The 24,786-nt window shown below is 34.9% G+C and overlaps 1 protein-coding gene across 1 annotated transcript in view; it reads right to left on the bottom strand.

The window, feature by feature from the left end:
- The window catches only part of LOC113235649 (glycoprotein-N-acetylgalactosamine 3-beta-galactosyltransferase 1-like), a 34,968-nt gene that overhangs the window by 4,582 nt on the left and 5,600 nt on the right, over positions 1-24,786 (bottom strand). Inside the window, exons 2-6 of the mRNA XM_026471470.1 lie at positions 24,307-24,431; positions 15,989-16,230; positions 15,512-15,650; positions 5,820-5,916; positions 4,556-4,682 (exon numbers count right to left, since the gene is read on the bottom strand). Coding sequence (XP_026327255.1) covers positions 4,556-4,682; positions 5,820-5,916; positions 15,512-15,650; positions 15,989-16,230; positions 24,307-24,431 — 730 coding nt within the window. The remainder of the gene's footprint in view (positions 1-4,555; positions 4,683-5,819; positions 5,917-15,511; positions 15,651-15,988; positions 16,231-24,306; positions 24,432-24,786) is intronic.

Raw genomic sequence — 24,786 nt, 5'->3', positions numbered from 1 at the left:
CTAAATAATACCTATTCACTCTAGCCTTGAAAAGGTCCAAGTTATAACGTTCGGGAAACAAGTCTGCAGGCAGGGAACTTCCACTCCATATGAATTTCGTCATATGAATGTGGAAGCGTAACGCTTCGTTCGAATCTTTGGAATATCCACAACATAGGGGTTGAACCCAAGCCTGTCAGCAAATTCCCCAATGATGGAAAGTAGGGAGGTATTAACAATCATAAATAAAACTAGTGGAGTCATTTGACAAAAAAATCGCAATTAATATATCTTATTTAATTCCACTTTAATTGTTAAGCAAAATCAATGTCATTGACATTTTTCAAAGAAAAAGAAACTTTAGGTGCCAACATCTCGAAAGTTACCAAAATGGAAATGCGTTGGTTACATCGGGTATATAACCAGAAACTATATAGTCGATGGTTGGTTATGACATGGAGGATATGACATATGTCGAATTTTGTACAAATTCACTTAAAGAAATAATAAAGAGTTGGGTAGATACATATATACAAATATTACTACAAATGTGAAAATAAGCGTGTGCAATAATAAGAAATGTACCAATATTCCAACTAAACGTAAATTCAAATATCCGTAATTCCAAAAACCGATTTATAATAAAACCGTTACGCTTTCGAGTAATTTCGATGCCTTTTACAAAGGCAAAACTAGCTTTTGTTTAATATTCCTAAAAAAATACATTTGACATTATGAAAATTCGAGCTAACGTTATTTCGGGCAAATGTACTTTCTGACTTCTGATAGGTTATCCCAAGCCAATATTCTGTTAGTTATTGCTAACGTTTAATAAAAAAATCATTTTAAAAATAAGATTTCTTTGAGAAATTTCTTTGTTCTAAATATTTCAAACGCTTGTGGTTCGAACAATTGAAAATGAGCAAGAAGTTTATCTAAGCTTCTTGAAATTGACGTAATGGGTCTCTTTCCGTCTTTTGCGCATGCAATGTGTAGAAAAAGGACAGTTAGCTATTCGATTATTTTGTGTGCTTTTGTAATTTATATTCACGATTCATTTATATATAAATTAAATACCATAAAACTATACAAAATAACACTTTTAAATGAGAACTATGATAACACAATATATTTGTTTAGTGAAAATATGATACAAAATCCTGTTTGTACACTTTAATGCAGTAATTTTTACAAGTTATTATTACTATATGGGACTGCATGAATAACAACCGCGCTGTCAGTCGAACAAACGAAGACTGTTGCGCGATTGACGCTCTGTATGCGATTTTAACGCCCTACAGGTGCGGACACATTTTAGCGAGAACTCGACGTCCATTTATTGGTAGGTCTATGATATAAACAGTCATATTTCTTAATGATTGATCCTTTTTCTCTGAGACATAAAATAAATTAAATCTATTGATATTTTAATATTTTCTGAGCTACGCAAAAAAAATGATTGATTTCTATAAATAACTTTGATAGTTTTATGTTGGGCCTTAAAACTAACTCAAATGAGCATTAAAAATAAAATTTAGATACTTATTTCTAAAACTAAGTAAATGTTGATTATATTTATATACTAAAATTATGTCAATTATAATATGATTTGACATAAAACATGTTCGGAAACGCAAGCAAATTGGCTTCTGCTTTTTCATACACTAACCTAACCTAATCTACTGAATGCAGGGCGCAACCAAGCAACCAAGATTTATTAGGAGATAAATATCAAAAGATATACTGGTTAAAAATGTCATCAATCGTTAAAAGAAAAGACCAATGATAAAAGAGGATCAAACATTATTTTTGAATACCAAATATTTATATTTAGTATGCTTAAATCTAATAATAGTGTTAACTTCAACGCAGTTCATTTACAATGTATCCGTAGATCAACTAATATAGATGGAACAATTAATATACGACCCTTCCTACGTAAAGTATCGTATGTCGAAATTGCCAAGTTTACAGGGGAGCGTTTTAAAGTTTTGAATTCACTGAAATGAGCATACCACGTGACTTTAGCATTTCTCAGTTTTATTTGGCAAAGCTCGTTACTCACAAAGAGTATTATAAAATCCTAGACATCGGTTAGATGAACAACTACAAATTATTTTATAATTTACGCTCCCCTGTAAACTTAGCAATTTCGACATACGATACTTTACGTAGGAGGGCTCTATCAAGCATAAAAAAATCGTTTATTTAAAAAAGTGCACATTTACAATAGATCAATTATTTCTTTGAGGATCAAATAATATATCATATATATATCATCATATATATATCATCATATACATATATATCAATATATATATCATCTTTGATGATTTTGATGATTCTTTTTTTATACAATACAACTCGTCAATATGGTTATACTTCTTAATTTTAACTTGTTAAGTCTACATGTCGACGTAAACATAGCCAATTTGTAAAGCCTAATTATCTATCTATAAATTATCTGATATCTTTTTTTTCGCTTATAGCTTTTATTAGCTGTGAGAATTAATTCAAGGCTGCGGTGAAGGAGGTTCTAAAATCCAGATATCACTAGCGGCTCCTAATGCCGAAAGATCCAGTACAAAGATCTTTAACAAAAACACAGGAGAATTTCGTCAACTCGATAAAACTTAACCTGTAACTCAGTTGGTAAAAGCAATACTACGGTGCAGTAATGTCGTGGTTTCAAGTACCATCGGGTGGAAAACGTTTCTCTGCGTTCTTTTTATTAATAAACATAAAAATATTAATAAAATGTAAATATACTATTATAATAGTAAGTCGAGACGGCCGACTTTAAATCAAACGTGTCGTAATAAAATTTGTAATATATCAAATATTTTATATTTCCATTACATAGTAGAAATTGATTATGCCGTGTTAAATTAATCTCAGATGTTATAAAAAGAAATCATGTGTAACTATAATACTTTACAACTTCACTACAATGCTGTTACCATTACTATTTTATTGTACTTTCTATATTTATTATCTCTAATATTTCGGCTGAAGAACTTGAATACATAGTTATCAAATAATTTAAAAATATATTTTTTTTATATAACACCAAGTGACTGGACGATTAAGTCGTGATGGTAAGCCTGGTGGTAAGCGACACGCCTGTCCATAACAGTTGCAGGTCCACTCAGAGCTTTAAAACGCAAAGATCGGGGCATTGCCCCTGCGCCACTCACCTAAAGACATAATTTGACAAGACCCAATGTGCCTGTAATTTCATCAGCACCCTTACCCTTGAAAACCGGAACGCAGTAATGCTCACATTACTGCTTGGCGGCAGAAACAGATAAGGTGGTAGTACTTTCCTGGACGAACTCTTTCACAAGGAGCTCTACCACTACTATTTTTTTTATAACTTCAAAATACTTTTGTTCGACCCGGCTGCGTCTGATTACCTTAGATGCTCATTTCAATTTAAAACCGCTCGGCCGGGTTGCGAAATTCTAACTTCCCGTAGCCTCGAGTTCTCTATTCTTTCTCACCGTACTGGTTTTGTATCTAATTCTTTCGCCCTTCATGCAATCCGTCTTTAGAACACGCTCCCGCTAAATATAAGACAAATTCAGACTAAGTTATCTTTCAAGCGCATGTTGCGCAATTATCTATTTGACAATCTTCTAGATCAAGACTCTGCAGAATGTTGCTGAGGGTACTTATATATTATTTGATTTTAATTTTTTTTTCTAACTATTTTGATCTTCATTATTTATTTGTGCACTAGGGTTCTCACTAGACCGACACACAACACTCACGACATCCGGCGACTTGTCGGGCTATACTTGATGTCGTTTACATTTGCCGATAACTGGATCCCATGACGATGAAAGCTTGAAACCATCTTCTCGGTTGAAATTACGGTGTTTTTTAATTTCAATAGCTTCACGTACGATTCTACTATAGTGATGACGTTCTGTAGAAAGCATCTTTGGATTATGAAGCTCAATCCAGTGGTTTGGTCCTGATTCCAGCAAATGCTCGGCTATTGCAGTCTTATTGAGCTGACGGTTCTTAACAGCCGCGATGTGTTTTTTAACTCTTTCCGCTATGGTGCGTTTTGTCTGCCCAATATAGGAACTCCCACAACTGCAATCAATCTTGTAAACGCCCAGAGATTGAAAGGGGTATTACATTCTTAGGTAATCTTCGATTAAGTCCCGAATTAAAAATCAAATAATGTGTAAAAATCGTGAAAGTTTAAATCAAAGTGCTTACATATTATTAAGTAATATTATGTTTACTATATACAATATAATATATTAGGTATACTTATTATCCATGTTTTTATTATATAAGTACATTAAGTATGTTTATGCTGTATTATGTTTATTTTATACCGTATGTAAATTAACCATAAAATTTTGGTTTATGATATTTTTTTTTCTGTTTGGCCCAATGGTTGACTAGTACAGAATGCCTTATGGCATTAAGTCAGCCATTTGTATGTATGTATTGCGCAAAAAGATTAAATAATTAAATAAATAAAATTTGACAATATCGTCTATAAGTTAGAGATGTGTGTATAAACAAGTGAAATCATTAAAAAGTACCAACATACCCATTTCAGCATCTTCAGCGCCGCTATCATCAGGTTTGCAGAGATGCGGAGACGGCAGTCCTTTGTTCACAAACTTTTCTAACGCCGCCTTGCTCAGGACGTACCCCGCCCCTCCGCTCATGTAGCCCTGTCAATTTTAAGTACATAACAATATTTAGAACAACAAACATGAATATGACTTTCTAAACGCCTCCAATTATATCGAGCTATTATTACTCGTCCCTAGGGTTGAAAGTATCAAAATATTGATAACGATAATTACAAATAGGTTGGAACAATAAAATGCTACCAATCTCAAAAAAAGTTACAAATAAATAGTTTCGTTTCACAGACTTTTCTTCGTGGTTATTTTGTTTTCTCTCTATGAATCAGCAAGGCTAATTATCGAATGTAAATATATATTCTGATTCATCGGATCGGATAATTATCAGATAATTATCATGCTAATTATAAAAGAAATTAAATACTTTGATAATTTCGAACCCTGCTCGATCTATAATGACAAGTTGACTGGGAGATAAGACAGACAGATATATGTCTACTCTCTTTTGTTGTTTGATGAGCTCGCCCAGTGTTAGGACTCTTAGGACTGTGGATGAGGAGGTTCGAAATTGCCTCTGAGACCTCTATCTAGAACAGATTTCGAAAAGTTCGTCTCCTAAATTGGTTCAAGGACCGGGAATCGATCAGACTTCCTTATCTAATGCCCCACGGTGTTATCAGCTGCACCACAAAGGACGTCATTGTGAAAGACAGTAAACGCCCAATTACACGACGCGAAAGTTTTCGCTCGGCCGCCGCGCTGCGACCGCCCATTTACCACGCCTTCATGTGTATTAATGGCGAATCGGAATTATATTTACTAGACAACAATATTTGAATTCCTCTGAATAATATAACCGGTCGCCGGGCCGCCGCCGCCGCGTAGACTAAATTCAAGCCTGTCACTTCCGCGCGCCCGGGATCCCCATTTAAGTCAAAAATCCAAATAAATAGAGCGTATTTCGCCATGACACTTAGGGTCGTATTCCAAAACTCTACTCAATGCTCAAGTCAGGATTTGAGCAGACTTGAGTATGATTTCAAGCACTAGAAATACGACCCTAACGGTAAGGACTTGAGTATGATTTTCAGTGCTCACTGCAATACTCAAGTCCTGACTTGAGTATTGAGTAGTTCTAGAATACGACCCTTAGATTCACGCGGTCGCGCGGTCGGAGTGAGCGCGATGAAATTCGTGTCAAATAAAGGCGCCCTCACAAACCTGTTTAGTGAACATCTTGAACCGACATCCGAAATAAATGGCATCCTTCGGATTGTGCTCCGACAACATGTAACGTAGATTCTCGACAATGACGTATCTGTAACAAAAATATTGCATTGTCTTTTTGCTGTCATGTGGAATCATAAGGGAAATGAAAAGAAAGCTGAGGCAAAGGAAGACTAAGACGAAGTTATTTAGATTCGACATTGGTCACTACACTAATAAGGTCAATGAGGTCAAATGTTTTTTTTAATTAATAATTTTGGTTTGGATACAAGTCCTTTGAGCCATGTCTTCGTTTAATTATGTTTCTGTAAATATGGCCGCCACAAAGAGGATAGGCAATTTGAGGCGGCGTGCTTGGATTGACTCGGGATTCCTTAGAACGGGCCGATACGGGTATTTTAGTTCGAGATTCGTATAATTTCGCGTTTTAATCTTCGATTAAGGCACAATAGCACTATCCTATTCCACTTTAAACTAGATTTCACAAAATAATTGAAAGTCAAAATAAAAACGACACTTTTCCCTCCAAAAGGCCCAGAGCGAATCTAGAGGAGTTAATCCGAGGTCAGCTAAGTGTTATAAGATAAAGTAATGTTGTGTCAGGAACTCAAAGATATGATTGGTGATTATTCCACCGACAAGTAGAGCTCCTTGTGAAAGTGTTCGTCCAGAGAAGTACAGCTACCGTACTTATTTCTGCCGCTAAGCAGTAAAATATGGTGTGAATATTCCTGCGTTCTGGTTTTGAAGAGCAGTTGATGAAAAAAATATGATACCCCCAAGCCGCATCATCGAGCTAACGTGGTGAACTATGGCCTAAACCACAGAATTGATATATAAATACGAGCAGTTTACATTTCTTGCATTTTTCGTAACTTTTGACCTTGTCGCGACAAGGATATCGAGCCATTACCGCCGATTTTGTGTAAGCGACAAAAAACAAATTTTACAGGATAGGGTTTCTTCAAAATATTTCTGCATATAAATGTGACACTGCATTGAATTTTAATAGCCTCTCAGGACTATGTTACTAACATCATAAACAACAACTTTTGTTCCAAGATTTTAATAATTCTTTAGGTTTTACTTGCATTCGACAATAGATTTAAATAGATAGCTCTAAACGGTAATAACAGTGTAGCACGGGGGTGGTAGTCGTCGCGGAGGACGCTTACACGTTTGAACTTATTCTACCAAATACAGATATAAAAAGTGTCACATAGTACAACAAAAACATAAAAGTTTATTTTTGGTAAAGGAGAATGCCTACGGACAGTACTTTTAAAACAGACGTATCTCAATCATTTGTAAACAAAAAATCAAACAAAAATATTTCAAGTATTTGAGCTTTTTTGCTAAGAAATACCTTTCCGGATTATTATATTTTAAATTAATAAACAATTTAACTTCCGTTTTGCAACTCAATCATATTCCGCCATTTACGTTAGTGTTGGGGCAAAGTAGGCAACTTTAAATCATGTTGGTAGAAATCGATTACATGCTGATTAGGTACATCGCTATAGTTGTCAGTCATCTGACATTCATTATTTCATTCGAATTTTTCTTAGAGGCTGGAAAACGACGGAGCCATAGATACAAAAGTTGAAGTTGAAGTTAGAGGATGGAAGAATTTTTAGACTGTTGGTTTGGTGTGTATGTTTTGTTGCATCGAGTTGAGCATTCGTTCCTCTGTTTCTAACTAACCTACTAATCTTATCAATAGAACTCTCCCGTTTGTGTGAAACTAGTGTTTAATAAGACAGGACTTAATATTTGTGATTTTCGACATGGCTACTGCTAGAAAACAGTGTATCAATTGTTCCTAGATGTTAGCGCCATTTATGCGCAAACACATTCTGTAGGACATTCCCGATGATATCTTAGCCATATTACGGGCTTGGATTACACCTACACCGGTAAGCAATCTTATTAGTATCTAATCGAACAAGTGTTTGTAGGTCTTCTAAATCGTTTCATAATAAATTAATGTCTTCTATGTAGGTATGCACACAGTTCTGTTTAATACATCTACTTGTAATCACAATAATTATATGTGTGTAGAAGTAATTGTGATAAACTGTGCTAGTCATTATAAGTTAATGGTACCAAGTTAGCACATATACTTCATTTCAATCCATTTTGAACAAAAAGTAAACAAACAAAACACTGGCCCGACCATAGACGGTTTAGTGATGGCCAATTGTAACGCCAACTACAAATCGATTAATTAATTGAATTAATCGATTTGTTCAATTGAGTTTAGCGGTTTTCCTTACATAACCTATATAAGCATATTTAAAATTTCAATTTAAATCCACCTTCAAATCCTTACACTTAGATACTCGTTAATCGATTACTAAACTTTAATTGATTGAACCGAATGTTTTTTTCGAACAGCACTATGCAACCATAGGCAAGTCATAGAAGTATAGATGAATAATAACGTCACTTCTGGACTACCATTTTTCAAATACGATTTTACGACGCTATTCAAGCGAATATTCTTGGAAAAAGTGATGATATATCAAGTCAAAATCTTCGAAAAATACGTGAGTGTTATTTATTCGATTTATTGAGTGATTGCTTTGGAATTTTAACCAAACAAGTTTGTTTACTATTTGTTCAAAATGGATTGGAACGGACTATACACCATACCTATAAGTACGTACACCTGTAAGTACATATAAGTAAGTAAATAATGATTTAAAATACCCACTACAGAAAATAATCATCTAATCATAAAGAAACAAGGTAGTAAAGTACCTATTGATACATGTCTCAGATATATTAAATTAAAAAAAATATTTACCTCTTTTATCCTTTTCAGTTTTCAAATGAAGACATAGTGTGTGATAATGGTTACACTCTATTGCAAAGTGCAAATGAGAGCCAAGAACCCGTAATACCTGCTGTTGGTCATATAAGTGTCTATTACGGCTGTGGATTTTCTATATTGAGAGCCAGAACTCATACTGTACCACTTGATAGTCCACAAAGAAATATTATATTGGGATGAGTACCACCACATCAGGTAAGCTTTTAGATTATGAAAATGGAGCAACCCATATTTTCATTATATATGTATTATAGTTTTAACAGTCCCATAGTTTTATTTGATAATCAACACACTCAAAAAGAAAATTAAAAATGTGTACATTGCACTCTTTGTTTTTATGATTACCTATATATTTTATTTATTACTTTTAACTATAAAAAATATATTAGATGGCATAAATGAAGGTTGAGTGAGTGTTTATTTAATACTTTTACTGTTTCAGGTAAATAGATTGGTCAGAGTTTGTCGTGCTTGTTGGATGGCTGCCACTAGGACCATTCAAAGGCATCTTGAAGATGCTCAGAGGTCGGATGATTCAGCAGCTCCAGTAGTGTTACCTCAAGAGCAAATGGAGGCAGAAATCAACATTCCTGCTCCGCCTCCAATACCAAAAATCCGTGCGTCCCCCAGCCAATTAGGCGGTCCATCCTTAAAGTTCAGTCTAATGTGTGGAAACGTGTAGCTGCTACCCCAAACCATACATATTTCATGACTGTGAAAGTGTAGAAAGGTTATTAGTACCGTCAGTGTTAAAGAAATGATTATTGCGCTTTTACAAAATATATGTGCCTTTAAGTGCTCGTATTTATCATTATCACGCAAATAGTCATTTACGGGATGGGCTACTAGCACCGTACAGTGACTTCACAGGTCATCAAATGGACGATATGATGGCAATTTTAGAAAGAGCTGTAGAACGAAAGTTAGAATTCACCGATTTCAATCGTATAGACCCAAAAATGAGTCATATTGGTTAGGATTCACTGTAGAACAATTGCATGAATTACCATCATTGATTCCATCCTTACATGAAAGGGTGCCTTCAACATGTTTGGCTCTTAGTATATATTTAGCTAAAATCAGAACTGGAGATATTAATCAACGATTGTCCGTTTTTTTATCAGGTTCGAAGTACTTTTGAAAGGTATATGAATATAGTACGTAATTGTCTGATGGAACAGTTTGTACCATTATATTTAGGAGTTTCCTGTAGGACGATAGAGGAAGTGGCTGGTAAAAACAAAATAATACCAGAGATGCTTTTTGGGAATTCGAATTCGCCACCACACGAAAAACCAGCGATTGTTATATGTACACAGTAGTAGTAACTACAAATTCCAAAAAGATACATATAAATTACACAAGCATGTAGGTCTTATAAAACCTTTTTAATTGTTTGCTGTGATATTAGAATGCTTAGAGCCTTTTAAGGCAACAAAGAATGACTCATCCATATTAACAGATGTGTTATTACACGACGAAACTGAATTAACCCGTTTCTTTAGGAATAATTACGTTTTCAACCTCGACAGAGGTTTTAGAGATGCGTTGCTAACGTTAGCGGCGTTAGGGTACAAAGCACATATGCCTGAATCTCTAACAGAAGGAGAAAACCAATAAACAACTTTACAGACCAATAAAACAAGATGTGTTACAATGTGTCGCTGGGTGGTGGAAATTGTGAACGAACGTATTAAAAGAGATTTTAAACTCATAAGGCAAGAATTCTTCGACTGTGTCATGGGACATGTGATGGATGATATTAAAATTGCTTGTGCCTTATTAAACAAGTTTCACAAACTCATTGAAGATCGCCCTGAAGATCTAGAATGTTAACATAACCAAAAACAGAATTAATGTACCAAACCATTTAGGCGATGATATTATAAGAGAAAATATGAATAGAAGGAGAGTAATTATTACTTCTGTGTGTGCTGATATTCCGCATTTAAGTAGCTCTCCAAAATTTGACATGGTTAGTTTGAAGCGGTTTGCTTTAGGGACATACTAAACAAAACAAGCCAAATAATTTACGGTGAACACATAAGGCAAAATGGCACGTATCAGATAGAAGTATCTGAAGAAATTGAAGAAGAGTTGCCTTTGATATTTGGAATCAACAATTATTTAGTTCGTGGGAGAATAAAATCCAGACATGTATCCAGTAAAGTGTATTATACACACATGTTGGTAAATAAGGATAAAAACGTAAGAGACACATTAGACGCTGTATCAGGTTATTATTGCTCGTGTCTTGTTGGAAAACGAACAGTCGGTTGTTGTGCGCACGTAATGTGCACGTAATAAACTGAGCTGGGCACGTTATAATGATGTAAAGGCACCAGCTGCAGGCCTTGATAACATATTTATTGAATAAAATAATAAACGTAACATACAGGTAAAGTGTTTTATTTGTTCCATAAATAGTAAAGTGAATAATGAAAGGTTATAGGCACAGCGCAGAGCAGCTAAAGACGCTGTAATAATGTGTGGAAATGACACACTGCGCGTAGATAGACGGCGATGTACCGCGCGTTTGTTGTTGTTGTCATTTTATTCATACACTATAAACAACGTCTCAAGCTGCGCTGCGCTGCAGTTGGCTTGATCTGGCTGTAAGGGTGACGACGAATAATAACAATTATTATGAGTAAGGAGCACTGCGCCTTCCCAATTTCATAGCAAAAGTTAATGCAAACCTTAAGTAAGCTACATAAAGTCCATATTTCTGGGCTTCTACTATAACCTAAAAACCAAACACATTTTCTAACTCCGGAAATGAATATTGACCTAACTTGGTACATGTAATTCACTAAGGCTACATAATCAATAAAAGGTATTTTCATCAGGACACAAAAATATTAGAGTCAGTACTTTTCCATGTCCATACTGTAATGGGCAATCTCCAAATGTTGAATGAATGAATGATTTGTTGTTGATTTGAATTGTTGTTTATGATGGTAGTAATATAGTCCTGATAGGTTGTTAGTATTTTAAAAATAACCCTGTATATACGCCTATATCCTAAAAATAAAAAAGTAATGCGTTCAAGAAAAATCAAACTATAACCAGTATACCACATATACCAACATCGAGTATATAACCAGAAATAGAGACAAGATAAGGGCCTCCCATCCCTGGCAACTCATCAGACAAATGGCCTTATATCACTTTAAATATCAACCGTCACTACAACACAACAACACGACCGTCAATTGTTGCGAATTCAGGCTGGCCAATCGGAGCGCAGTTGTCACCGTAATGATTTGGCAGAATAGTTTTCATACAAATTAAATGACATTTCGTCTCTATGTTTGGTTATATATACTCGATGTATACCAGTTTGCGCAATCTCTGATATTTTATTGTCTAATTTGGGGGTGTTCGTATAATATTCAGTATTACATTATTAGTACAAACACAAATATGGTGGTCATCACCCTCTTCCTCACATGACTATATTACTAACATCATAAACATCTTTTGTTCCATGACTGTACCCTGTATAAACAATAGTATTTTGCATTCTACGTTGCAAGATTTAGGACCAATTTTTTAAAACTCATTCCATGCCATATTTTTAGCACGTTATTGCATATAAATTTCGCTTAAAGCCACAAGGTGTAAACAAACTTAATGGCCCATGGCAAATGACTGGTTTTTAAAGTGCTTTAGAATTGGAAATTAGTTAGCGATAACGGAAACGTAACTAACAATTGCAATTCTAAGTTAACCATGTGCAATTTGAAATAGTCCGGACTTTTTCAAGGTCGTTGCATAAAATAAACAACAAGGTCAACAACTCGCTTTGAGCGACTGCGGTGGACCAAGGCATTTTTTTCGGGGGAAATGGATATTATCGTAGGAAATGAAACTATTTTTCCAGATTTAAATCGCGTATATTTGTTTTTTCAAACAAACCGACGTTTCGGGCCCTTTCCAGGTTCCATAGTCACGGTTGACTAAGGTGGTACAGTCTTCAACCAGTTATGTCTAATATTGATGCAAACCACCCTATTTTCTTTCACTATAGTTACAATAGTTAAAAATCTACGATTACGATTTCAATCCGGAAAAATAGTTTCATTTCCTATGTGTAACAATCGCGAAAACCTAAGAACTCGATATGGATATTATCGTGTCCTGGAGAGGCGCGGTAGTACTCACTAAAAATTCATACACTCTGCATGGGACGGGGCTATGGCCACGTGATTTATGATCCATGACCCCATCTGCACTTGTCCGCCACTGCGGGACTTCATCACCCCCCTTGCACGAAAGAAGCCTGCCCGCACGACCCACTATTCCTGTACATCTGATGCACCCTGGGCAACAATAGAATGTATGCCATCCGTACGACAAAAAGAAGATCTCGAAGATCGAATATTCAACCTGCGGCGCGCAACACTATTGTTAGGAAGATGCTTTTAAGTTTTTGAAATCTTGAGTAAGATATATATTTAGGTTTTGTGTTTGGATGTATTTAAGTTTTGTGTTTTGTTTATTACATGGGCAGTAGATGTTAAACCAGCTCCCTTTTAACTAATTTTAAACAATGGATCATCTAAAAAAGGGTCATCGCCCAAAAATGTTGCAGCCATCGAGTATATAAACAGAAATAGGGGCGATAAGTCTCATGTGCCTGTAATTTCACCAGCACCGTTACCCTTCAAAACCCGAACCTTCAGAACTGGACTCACATTACTGCTTGGCGGTATAGAAATAGTAAGGTACTTCCCTGGACGAACTTTTTCACAAGGCGCTCTACTGCTGCTAATATGTAGATCCAACATACGTACGTTAAGACCACAGACATACACCTAGATAGACGCCGCAAGTATAGCAATGTGTATGAAAACCAAGCGTGCCACATTTTTACCTACTATGACGTCACAAGAACTATTTAGTGATGGGAAACCTCCATCCACTCTAAATCGATTGATTGAACGGAATACGCGTAAATACGCGTACTCCATTCAATTAATCGATTCTAAATACAATAATGTTTGATCAAGTATTTTTTGATAAGTAGTCGTAATATTAATATAGTAGAAAAATATTAGAATAAGATAGTTAAGTCCAGTATTTTAATTGTTTAAAAAAAACGTTGATTACTTAAAAAAATTAAGACTTTAATTTTTAATCGACTTCAAAAAATTATTGTCCTTCCAATAAAATGAGCTTATTATACTATAACATCTTTTTGTAATAGAAGATCTTATCGATTAACTTAAATAATGAAAACGCACGTCAATATATTTTATTTTGAACTTGTGACTGCCTTAATTAATTTATCTAGTAAAATTTTTCTGAATAAATGGCAAGACAAATGGAAATGTTACTGCTGACAAAATATGGTAAAATCTTATTGATCAGAAGAGGTTTACTTAATGACGGCCTCGTGTGAAATTTTTGTGATTTGTTTATTATTATATATCTTGGATTTCTAACTTTGCTACTCTGCACATTTGAATAGCATCTTAGGTGGGATAAACTACCACCTTCGTCCTCGAAAGCAACGAACTCATGCGTATGACCAACTCCAGGTTTTTATAAAGACAGGGCACTGTTAATTCTTTGCATTATATATTTTTTTAGTAATACTCGTACTACATATCCGGCGATGTATGTAATTATTTGCTCAATATATTCGGACACTCGAGGCAAAGTGCTGCAAAAAATGTCGAAATTACAGATACTACAAAACTAAAAAACGATACGTTATACAAAAGAGTTTTAGAATATTTTTATAGTATTGCTAAGGTCATTATAACTTTCGTCCCTTTGTTTTCAAAATCGATCAGAATCAAGAACAGTGTTGCCTAACGTATACATCACTAAATATTAAATTTGGCCAAAGAAATGTACAAGCGGCCGTATCACGAAACTGCATTATACAAAAGTGCGTTCGTTCGATATTCATGGCGTATTATTAACAAAGGATCAGAAATATATCGCACCAAGTAAAAGCCGCAATGTATTACAAATCATGAGGCATACACCCGGTTGCTTATTTGTTTTCTCGAAATTCCTTTTTTTCGAGCGCATTCTGAAGTGTAGCAGCGGCAACTAAGTGAGTTTCACTTACTTTGGGCACGCGAAGTACATACACTTGCGGCGTCTATCTAGACATGTCTGTGGTTAAAACCATAGACATAGAAAAAAAGGGGAGATATGTAATGACGCTATGTACGACCGGGTACCGATGTCACCACTTTTTAGCTTGTGTGTAATTCAACCTTTACACTCTATCATCTACTACCATAACTTAAAGATTTTGATTGGGTAGGGCTTAAAACGTGAAAACGACGTAACACAACTTTAAAATTTAACAAAATTAAACTTACAGTCACTTGAGTAAGAGTTATATTACAATATTTCAGTATTTTTTCATCCTGGTTCAGCCAGTCACCATTAGGTAACGTTTTAGTAACTATGCTACTAGTATATGTATAATAAGCTAACTATTACACGTTAGATGGCGCTGAAACTCATTTTTCGTTACACTAAGAACTCACAGAGCGGTTTTCACCCGCGCGCGATAGTTAGATATAGTTAGATAGCGAAGTTGTAGCGATACACCTTGTAAAAATTTTGGTTTTAAAATTTTTGTTTTCACTCAAATTTTTACAAGGTGTATCGCTACAACTTGACATTTTCACGTTTTACGAGAGATCTTGGTATGTACAACGATCGCCATGTCACTGTGGCGAAGTTTGTAGGCGTGTCAACTCGATATAATCATTTTGATCGCATCGAGGCGACACGAACCACGCCCCCATACCCAATCTCCCCTTTTATCCTATATCTATGGTTAAAACTGTGATAGATGTGTGGAGTTATTACTTACGTATCATCATCAGCTTTCATGAACCAATCAGCATCCCTCTTGTGATGTTCGTACACATATCTGAATGCTGCTTTTGTTTTCGCCCAGAGATGGTCTCTGCCTTCGTTAATGGGAAGTTTTATTGCTGGTAGCTCGCTATCTGAAACACATAAAAATTAGCAGGATGTTAAAAATTTGGATTTCTTTAAAAAATTCTAAAACAAAAATGGAAAGATAACGTTTTAAACACACAGAAACGTTACTGGCAATTTTGAACTATAATAATAGTATAAAATTAAATGCTCTTTTGCATTAGGTATTGGCGTCGCTGTATCAGTTGAATAACATTAAATACAAATATTAAGTAACCGCATACCTCCTCTCAGACTGATAAATGAAATTAGTCCCTTATACATCATCAAAAATTTCCGCGCCTGGAAAAACTTTTCGGTAGCGTGTGCCAGATAAAGGCAGACGAAGCTCACACAGATAACATACCTGCTTCAGTGCTCATAAAAATCAGCTTATTGCACCTCTTCCCCCAGGTAGCCTTAACATGTTTAGCTTTTTTCTCATGGTTTTCAGGTTGCGTCATGACCCAGCACAAAACTCTGACGCGTTTGGCCAAGTCGTCCGCGACCGAGCGGTTTTCGCTGCGATGTGCGGGCTCGTCTGTGCCATGATCTACCATAGAGGATAACGCGTGGTGGTTTGATTCGTGATGATCGGCGCCTAGGTCCCTGGAAATCGGTATAACTGGTATATTGGTTGCGTGTGTGGACGATAGATACAGGAACAGGACATCAAAGGACCGACCAAGTGGTGTCGGAGAATTCATCAGAGTTCTGTTTAGGTTGACCTTGTACCGCGCGACAGTGCAACGCTTCTACTAGGTTGAATATGAAATAACTTTGACAACGAGCTGCTGGTGTACCGAAAGATTTTTGAAATTTTTTTGTGGTAAGCGACACGCCTATCTATAACAGTTGCAGTGCCACTCAAAGCTTAACATCGCAACCTTCTGTGGGGCGCTGCCACGGAAGAAAAAAACCATGGAAGCGCCTTAAGCCTCGATTACTATCGGAACCGACCGATGTCGCCAAAACTCACACATTTTTTATTTGAAACACTACAAAAACTTGACAGTGATTGGTCGTAGTTTCAAACTTAAAAAGAAATAACAAATTCTCGATTGTTAACATTGACTTACAAATAAATGGACGACGGGTCTAATAAAAAAACCACGAAAACAATGTCCCAAGTCAACCTATTTAAACATAGTGACATGTAAAGGAATATGAAAAAGCTAAAACGTTGAATTTAAATTGTAATGTCATCGCAGTACTGTCTAATTTTGCTTGCTTCGCTGTCAGTCGAACAAACGAAGACTAAAGCGTGAATGACGCTCTGTATACGATTTTAACGCCCTATAAGTTCGGACACTTTTTAGCGCGGACCCGACGTCCATATAATTGTAAGTCTATGATTGTTAATATAATTTAAAGTTTACCCTATAGACATATCGTTCATAAAGTTCAATACCATCAATATCTATTATTACAAGTTACGACGTTTTGATATTATATTGACATTTCAATCAATATGCTGCCATCTAGCGATTCATTGTTAATAGACGACTACGTTATTTATTTAGTTCTCTAAACGAGAAGGGACCATATTGCAGGGGTATAAGATTTACTTTCGCGTCTTGTAACAAAAAAAAATGCGATAAACAGAAAATTGAAAATATTAAAATAAGACTTCGATGATATGAAATACCACCACTCTTCAGACTACAGATCGTAACTCTGAAAAAGTAAAAATTCCGACTTACAATCTAGATGGCGCTGATCAATAGCATGAAAATAGTTTATTTTGTATAAATGGCCGAGGATATCAGTTAATCCCTCTTTAATATGAAATAATACGTTTTTTTCTTGTAATAATATTATTCAAAAATTTATCATGAGCTAAACTTATTTTCTGAACTTAGACGAATACACGTGTCATGGCATCGTGTGTGGGGGTATATAGCACTAATCCTAAACAAAATAGCCGGCACAATCCATAAAAATCTGTGCAATAAGCGCCATCTAGTTGACTTGTTTGTTATCACTAGAAATTAGAGTAGCTCTGAAATTGCAGCTTGTATAAAAATAGCTATTTAGTACTCGTAGCGACATCTGTTGTACAAATTGGTACTAAATACCCGACTTAGCTGTGTTGTACGCGATTAGCAGTCGAAGTCTCTTGAGATATTGTCCATGGCGACAGAAATAACTTTGGTGGCAGTATTTTCCTGGACGGAGTCTTTCGTAAGCAGCTCTACTGCTACTAAATTGATTGATGCTTAATATAAGTATACTATTGCGAGCGGCAGATGAAGCGCGAGCACGAAGTCAACCGTTAAGACATCTGGCTTCACCAATTAGGGTTGCTCTATGCCACGATCACCACTTTTCCGAGTAAATAAGGAGGTCTCAACACTGGTAGAAAGTTCGAATGCGGCATTATATTACTTAAAGGCGCGACTCTAGCAGATTAGACATAGTCAGAGCTGACAAATGCATGCTCACCTCAAAAATTGCAAACTTAACCTAATTCTTTTTTAACTTATATTTGTTTATTTGGTCAGTGAACAATTGTTACCTACACCAATACAAAATCAGAAATATACATGCAAAGTCTTAAAAGTAAGCGCACAATCTATTATAGACCGACACTACACATACCTATTTATATTATTACATGTATAAGCAAGTTAAAACTAAAAGCCCAATCAAGCAAATTCCATTACAAATAAAATAACAAGAGTCGCTTTTCAAGTTATAAGTACCTAGCATAAATCTTTACATTAGAAAAGATTCTCATTACACTGAGGTATTTATACCAATGTGATATACAGTTTTTTTACATGCTTTACTTATTAAGAGGGAGCAGAGGAAAAATTCCTAATCTTCGATTTGATTTTATAGGGGTATATCCACTTTAAAGTTAAAAATAAAATATTGTATGCGTAACTACACGATATATTCAAGCATAGACATTAATCAGAAACATAAAACAATAAAGTTTCCTCGATAGATAAAAATCACACATTTTTTCGTTTTATCCTCGTAATGTTCGATGTGTTTTTTTCGTTTTATCCTACAGGTTATTAGGACAAAAATTAGATAATTAATTATATTTATGCATGATCGACAACTGTCACTACGGATTTTTTTTAATCCCCTTAGTTTTAGAGTTATTTTGGTACTTTTAATGCGCAAAATTCAACATCTCCTGTCGCATGTCACGCGAACTTCAGATATATAATATTTGTTTCACAAATTTGGCCGGAGCCAACGTCAAAACTTTTTTGGCGTGCTCCCTTTTAAGCTAATATGACATTAACGAGGTACCGAATAATTTCAATTAACAAATTTTATAAATACACTAATGACATTTTGTGATTTTTCTTCTTTTCTTTTAAATGTTACGGTCCCATCAAAGTAATCAATGATTTCGCCAATGTCAAGTTGAGGAACGCACGCGTTTTTATTTAAAAATTAACCGATAAATTTCGACAGAATTCACTGACTGGAGAATCTACAAATCTACGACAGAGAGCCTACCCTTTATTTTTTTTCTATCTTTTATGGCCTACGCAGCTATTACAGAAACAACTTTTTTTTATGAATTTACACAGCCCGTGCACATAGGAAGAATAAAAATAGATTTAAATTTTCATAGAAATATGCGGAATGATAGTAAAGGTGACTGGAAAATTTTAAACGCCACATTAACAAAAAATCTAATAAAATTTTGTCTATCTAAGGATATAGTCGTGCGACCTACATTTCGAATATATCGCAAATAGAGATGGGTCATGGATAAATATCTTTGGGATAAATACGCAGGATAAATATCCATTTTTACTCGATATTTATCCAAAAACGTGGATAAATATTTTTAATCGTGGTTTATTATTTGTAGTTAGTAAAACAAAGTATATTTTTAAAACACTTTGTGTAGCTACACCAATATAAACATTTATTTTTTGTATCATGTGTTTTAATTACTAGATTTTGTGTGTGAAATGTGAAAGAGAATCCTGAGGCTATTTCAAGTCCAAACATGACTTTATTCAGTACGCAGTACACTTCAAGACCATAAAGTTGGGTCGCACTTTATCAACGCAGGATAGGTCAGCTCAAGGGTTACAGTTAATTTGATAACTTTCTGTCAATCGAATTGTTTATACCACTCGACTCGCAAAACGTAGGCAGAACAGTAATGTTAGATAAAAGAATGGCAAAAACGTAATTATTTAATAAAAAATTAATTTTAATGAATTTTATTATAAAAAGCACAAAAAAATAATTATCCATGTTTTAGGATAAATACTCAGTACAAACGGATATTTACCCTTTGACTGAACAAAAATCTATGTGATTGGCAACGCCAGTGACAAACTTCAAATAAATATAAATAACTGTGAATATTTTGTTTAAAACAAAGAATAATCGTACCAAACGATTTTACGTTGCAGATATCATTGATTATACGTGAAAGAGCGAATTGAAAATTAATCTTTTTTTTAGATAAGGTCGTTAAAAGTTCAGGTAACGCATTTGACACAGGGAAATGCTTTTCATGAATACTTTAAAAAATAATACATAAAAATGTAGCTGCAGATCTTATGAGATAAAACTAGGATATGACGACCATCGTAAGACAATTCCAGTTACGATTATCAAATAATTTTTTTTTAATACATTCACCACAATGTCGATAGAAAAGTTGTTTAATATCATTGGACCCAACAGTCACGTTAGTCATTAACAAGTCCGTTATTTGTAAGATAACAATATTCTACAATTGTAAAGCAAATTTTAGTTCTTATAATAACATAGGTACGAGTACAGCACTATTTTTTCGAATAATTATTCGGAGTTTTACGGAGACAGATGTATCAATCATTATTAAGATACATTTTAATCCAGTAAAACGTCACTTGAAATATTATCTTATAACGTAACATTAAAGTAAACTTTTAATTGACAAATAAGCTTATCGTACATGATTTCAAGAAAAACATTAGTTAATTCAAATATAACTAGTATGTCACTGCGTGACCATAACCGGATAATTGATCTAAGATGTTAATGTATACTTTTCAATAGCGAACTGTTGAATGAGAAATGTAACGTTCAATAATATATTAAAATGAAATAAATTAATAATGCAATCGTCAATTTCTGTAACTCTCGAATAGCACTCTAGCACCAAAAATTGGATTCTAGGAAATAGAGCAGTATAAAGTCACACCGTATTTTTTATGATTTATTGGTACGAACTAACAAGTGATAAAAATTAATAGGTATTTAAGATAATAAAAGAATTCTATATTTATCAGAACTTCAGTTCAGTAGGTACATAGTTCTGTATTATATAGGCTGTAATAAAAATGTACGGTCACAATTTGGATTATGAAAGCGTCTTTGACACTGAACACATTGTTGCCAGAAAAGAAATGATAAAAATGTTACACGCTTTTCTAGGTATACCAAAAATGACATGCTAATAGCTCGAAATAAGAATACACCTATAACACCTGTATATACCTGACTGCTATCGTTGGTCTATTTTTTAAGATACCGTAAACAAACGGTAAAAAAGAAAAGCACCCTTATGGTAGTGCTTATGATGTCTATCGGTCCATTTGTCCGTATTTCGAAAGTACCTAAATACTTAATTGAATAATTACCTGGTTTTATTATTATATATCGCAACTAAATGAATGTATCTGTACAGACGTTTCAGCGCATGCAAAAATTAGCACAATAAGCTTTGAAAAAAGGTTTAATTTACAAAAAAAAATTGTAAAATTATGCGTATAAGTACCTATGTATAAACATTGTGTCCGATTTTACACTTGCAAAAACGGTTTTACCTCATTTGGTTCCTGACCTCAAGTAGGTTGTACGTAAAAAAGTGAAAAGTACGTAAATTGGCCCAATATTACAATACTGTTCACTTGCATTGCTTTCAACATTTGGATTAGTTACAATAAAAAACTGATATATCAGAAATGACACTTGGCATTTTGCGGAATTGAAAAGAACTTTTTCACCTCACTAGCTTGGAAAAGAGTTCTTTCTTATTAGAAATCTGCGCGCAAAAGCGTTTTTTTGCCCGCTAGCGTGGTAAAGGTTTTTGAAATTCGAACTTGACGATGGACTGTGGTGCACCTAACTTTTCTTTTTTTCTTTTTTTAATTTATTAAGGCTTTGGCAAAGCCATCAGCCTAAACATGAAGTTTAATTATGTTTCTGTAAACATGGCCGTCACAAAGAGGATAGGCAATTTGAGGCGGCGTGCTTGGATTGACTCGGGATTCCTTAAAACGGGCCGATACGGGTATTTTAGTTCGAGATTCGTATAATTTCGCGTTTTAATCTTCGATTAAGGCAAAATAGCGCTATCCTATTCCACTTTAAACTAGAATTCACAAAATAATTGAAAGTAAAAATAAAAACGACGCTTTTCCCTCCAAAAGGTCCAAAGCGAATCCTAACTTTTTGTTTCGATGAAAAAAAGAAAAGAAAATGACACGTTCAGTGACGCGATTTGTCGTTGATTTGTTACATTACTTAAAGTAATATAAATCCGTTGGTATATTTTATTCTTATTATCGTTGACATTAAATTGACAATATAATAATAACTAATTGTGTTTATCAAATTATTTTAATTCGTCGAAGAACTAAAATAATCTCAATAATATCTTAATTAAGTACACAAAATTATAAGTACAAGCAAGAATAAAAATTCATGAGGTGTAAATTCAGAACGCATCCGAAATTAAAGTTTTTTAAAAACTGATGTTTTATAGTTCAAGTGTTTTTTTTATTTACCATTTTCCTCGCTACAGTGAGGTGAAAAGTTGCGTGTTTCACTCGGTAGCAAAGTTGTTTTGCGTCTCGTGCCTTGAAACCCTCGCTACGCTCAGGAATAAATTTTTGACCCACTCGCGAATCGCTTTCAATAGAAGCACTCGTGTCAAACAACAACTTTGCAGCTTTACATAACAAATAACTAATTTCTTGTTAACAAGGAATATTTACTTCTACTCTACCAGCGCCATCATCCAATATTCAATAGTATCCGATAGTATTTGATGGTTTCCAGTTGAAAATAAAAGGCAAATAATAAAGGTTCCATTAACAAAAGTTATGATAACAAAAGCCGTGGTTTGACTTACCGTGCTCGCGCCTCTGAGTTTCTCGGATGTAATGTGCGAAATTTAATTTGAAATTTACCATAATACCATTATTTATTTATTTATTTACCACAATTTACCATGAGCTTTTCGGTGAAGAAAATATAGTGATGAAACCGTTTTAAGAGGTCACAACAAAGTGTTTCCTTTTAACATTGGATATGGACACAACACCAAATCCGAACAAATCTGATCCAGACTAGCCGTATATACCAACAAAAGACCAACCAGCTGTGATCTGTGCCACATTCCTGCCGGCTATGTAGCATGATAAGAAGCAGGTAGGTAGCTAGTTGTTTAGTTACGTAATTAGGTAATATAGTCACAAATAGCGACATTTTTTTACATACACGCGATCGTTAACTATATCGAGGCTACGCTCGTTATAGAAGTACCTAAAGAATTCTAAAACCATAGACACTTAGAAATTAGCTTGAGAAAGGCAGAGTGCAAAGTCCCAATATAACTTGCACTTAAGGGAGTCACCACATTTATCGAAAAATCTTTATGTCTATGTAATAACAACGAAAATGACGTTGTGCGATTCGCATCGGCGATCCGAGCGGAAGCGAAGAGTGCAACGTCTTTTTAGCTTTTATTGCGTGGATTTGGAAAGACAGAAAGAGGATGTAAAGGCTTTTCGGACTGGATCAAGGTGATTCCGTGTGAATAATTGTGGTGGATCCCTAAGTCCTGTCTACCAACCAATATTTTACGCAAATGGGATATGCCATAATGCGGGTTGGGGTCTTCAAATCGTCTTTTGAACGTACGTGTACGTACAAGTAACTACGTTTTCGTCATGCGCTACACAGCCGGCAGGAATGTGGTACAGATCGCGGCTCGTTGGTCTTTCGTTGGTATATACGGCTAGTCTAGATCAGATTTGTTCGGATTTGGTGTTGTGTCCATGTCCAATGTTAAAAGGAAACACTTTGTTGTGACCTCTTAAAACGGTTTCATCACTATATTTTCTTCACCGAAAAACGTACGTAAAAAAAAATACGTGTCTCAGAAGAATTTTGTCAGAAGAAAATTTTGAAATCCCAAACTCGCATGACTATATTCCCAATGGTGAGAAATATGGTTCACTTGGCACAATATACAGATAATATTCAAATTTTAGCAACTTCCTACAAAAAACAGGTGAATAAAATGTAAAAAGCAAACTGAGAACTACAGGTTTATGTTAGATATCGCCGTACGACGTTGCAGAATCGGACAGAACAATGAATATTGATATCAATCTCAATTCTGGGACCACCGTTGTAAATGGCTAAAAGTGATATTTAGCCTTTAGACATGGAAACATCTCTGCGGTGGGCAACATAAGATCTGTGAAAATTCGTCGCCAATAATTGGGCTATCATTTACACAGCTTTCAAAAGGGTATTTTAAAAAGTGACAGTTTGCATAATTTAGCGCTTGGCTGTAGGATTAATTTAGCATTAAATCTAGCCTTAATAAAAAAAATATATACAGCAGTAACAGCATGCTCTAAAAGGTGCCATGCGAAAGATTGTCATGCACATTAGACAAGGGCTGATAGTTACCTGTACCAAGTTACTTCTCGTGAGAATCCTGAAGATGTTAAAAGTATGTACGCAAAGCTAAATCCTGCAGAAATTCCGATCACCAGTGTTAGCACAAATCTGCGTCCCATCACCCGTCCCTCCGCCTGCCAAGTTGCCGACATTACGAACACACCGCTCAAAAAATGTAATTTAAAAAAACATCTTATAACACTCAAATAAGTACACTTTGTCTCTGATTTTACGCTCTAATTTTGCACAGTGAGTGCATTCATGCATTTTTTAATTGAATTTTTTGAAATTGAGTCGAACGCACGTGCGTTACTCGCGAAGTCATAGCAGCCTAGTGCTGCACCGTATGTTATTGTATTTGAATAAATCATCAACTTTTCCTTAAGAAATGACGTTCTCACAATTGGTTATTCGTTTAAAAGAGTTACAGAATAGGAAGACTGACCGAAATCCATGACCAATCCAAGGCGCTCTACCGTTGGACATACA

The sequence above is a fragment of the Hyposmocoma kahamanoa genome, unplaced genomic scaffold, assembly GCF_003589595.1.
Source record: "Hyposmocoma kahamanoa isolate Upper Pololo Valley unplaced genomic scaffold, ASM358959v1 88, whole genome shotgun sequence".
NCBI lineage: Eukaryota > Metazoa > Arthropoda > Insecta > Lepidoptera > Cosmopterigidae > Hyposmocoma > Hyposmocoma kahamanoa.
The sequence above is the reverse complement of the archived record's forward strand: the minus strand, read 5'-3'. Positions and strand labels throughout refer to the sequence as shown.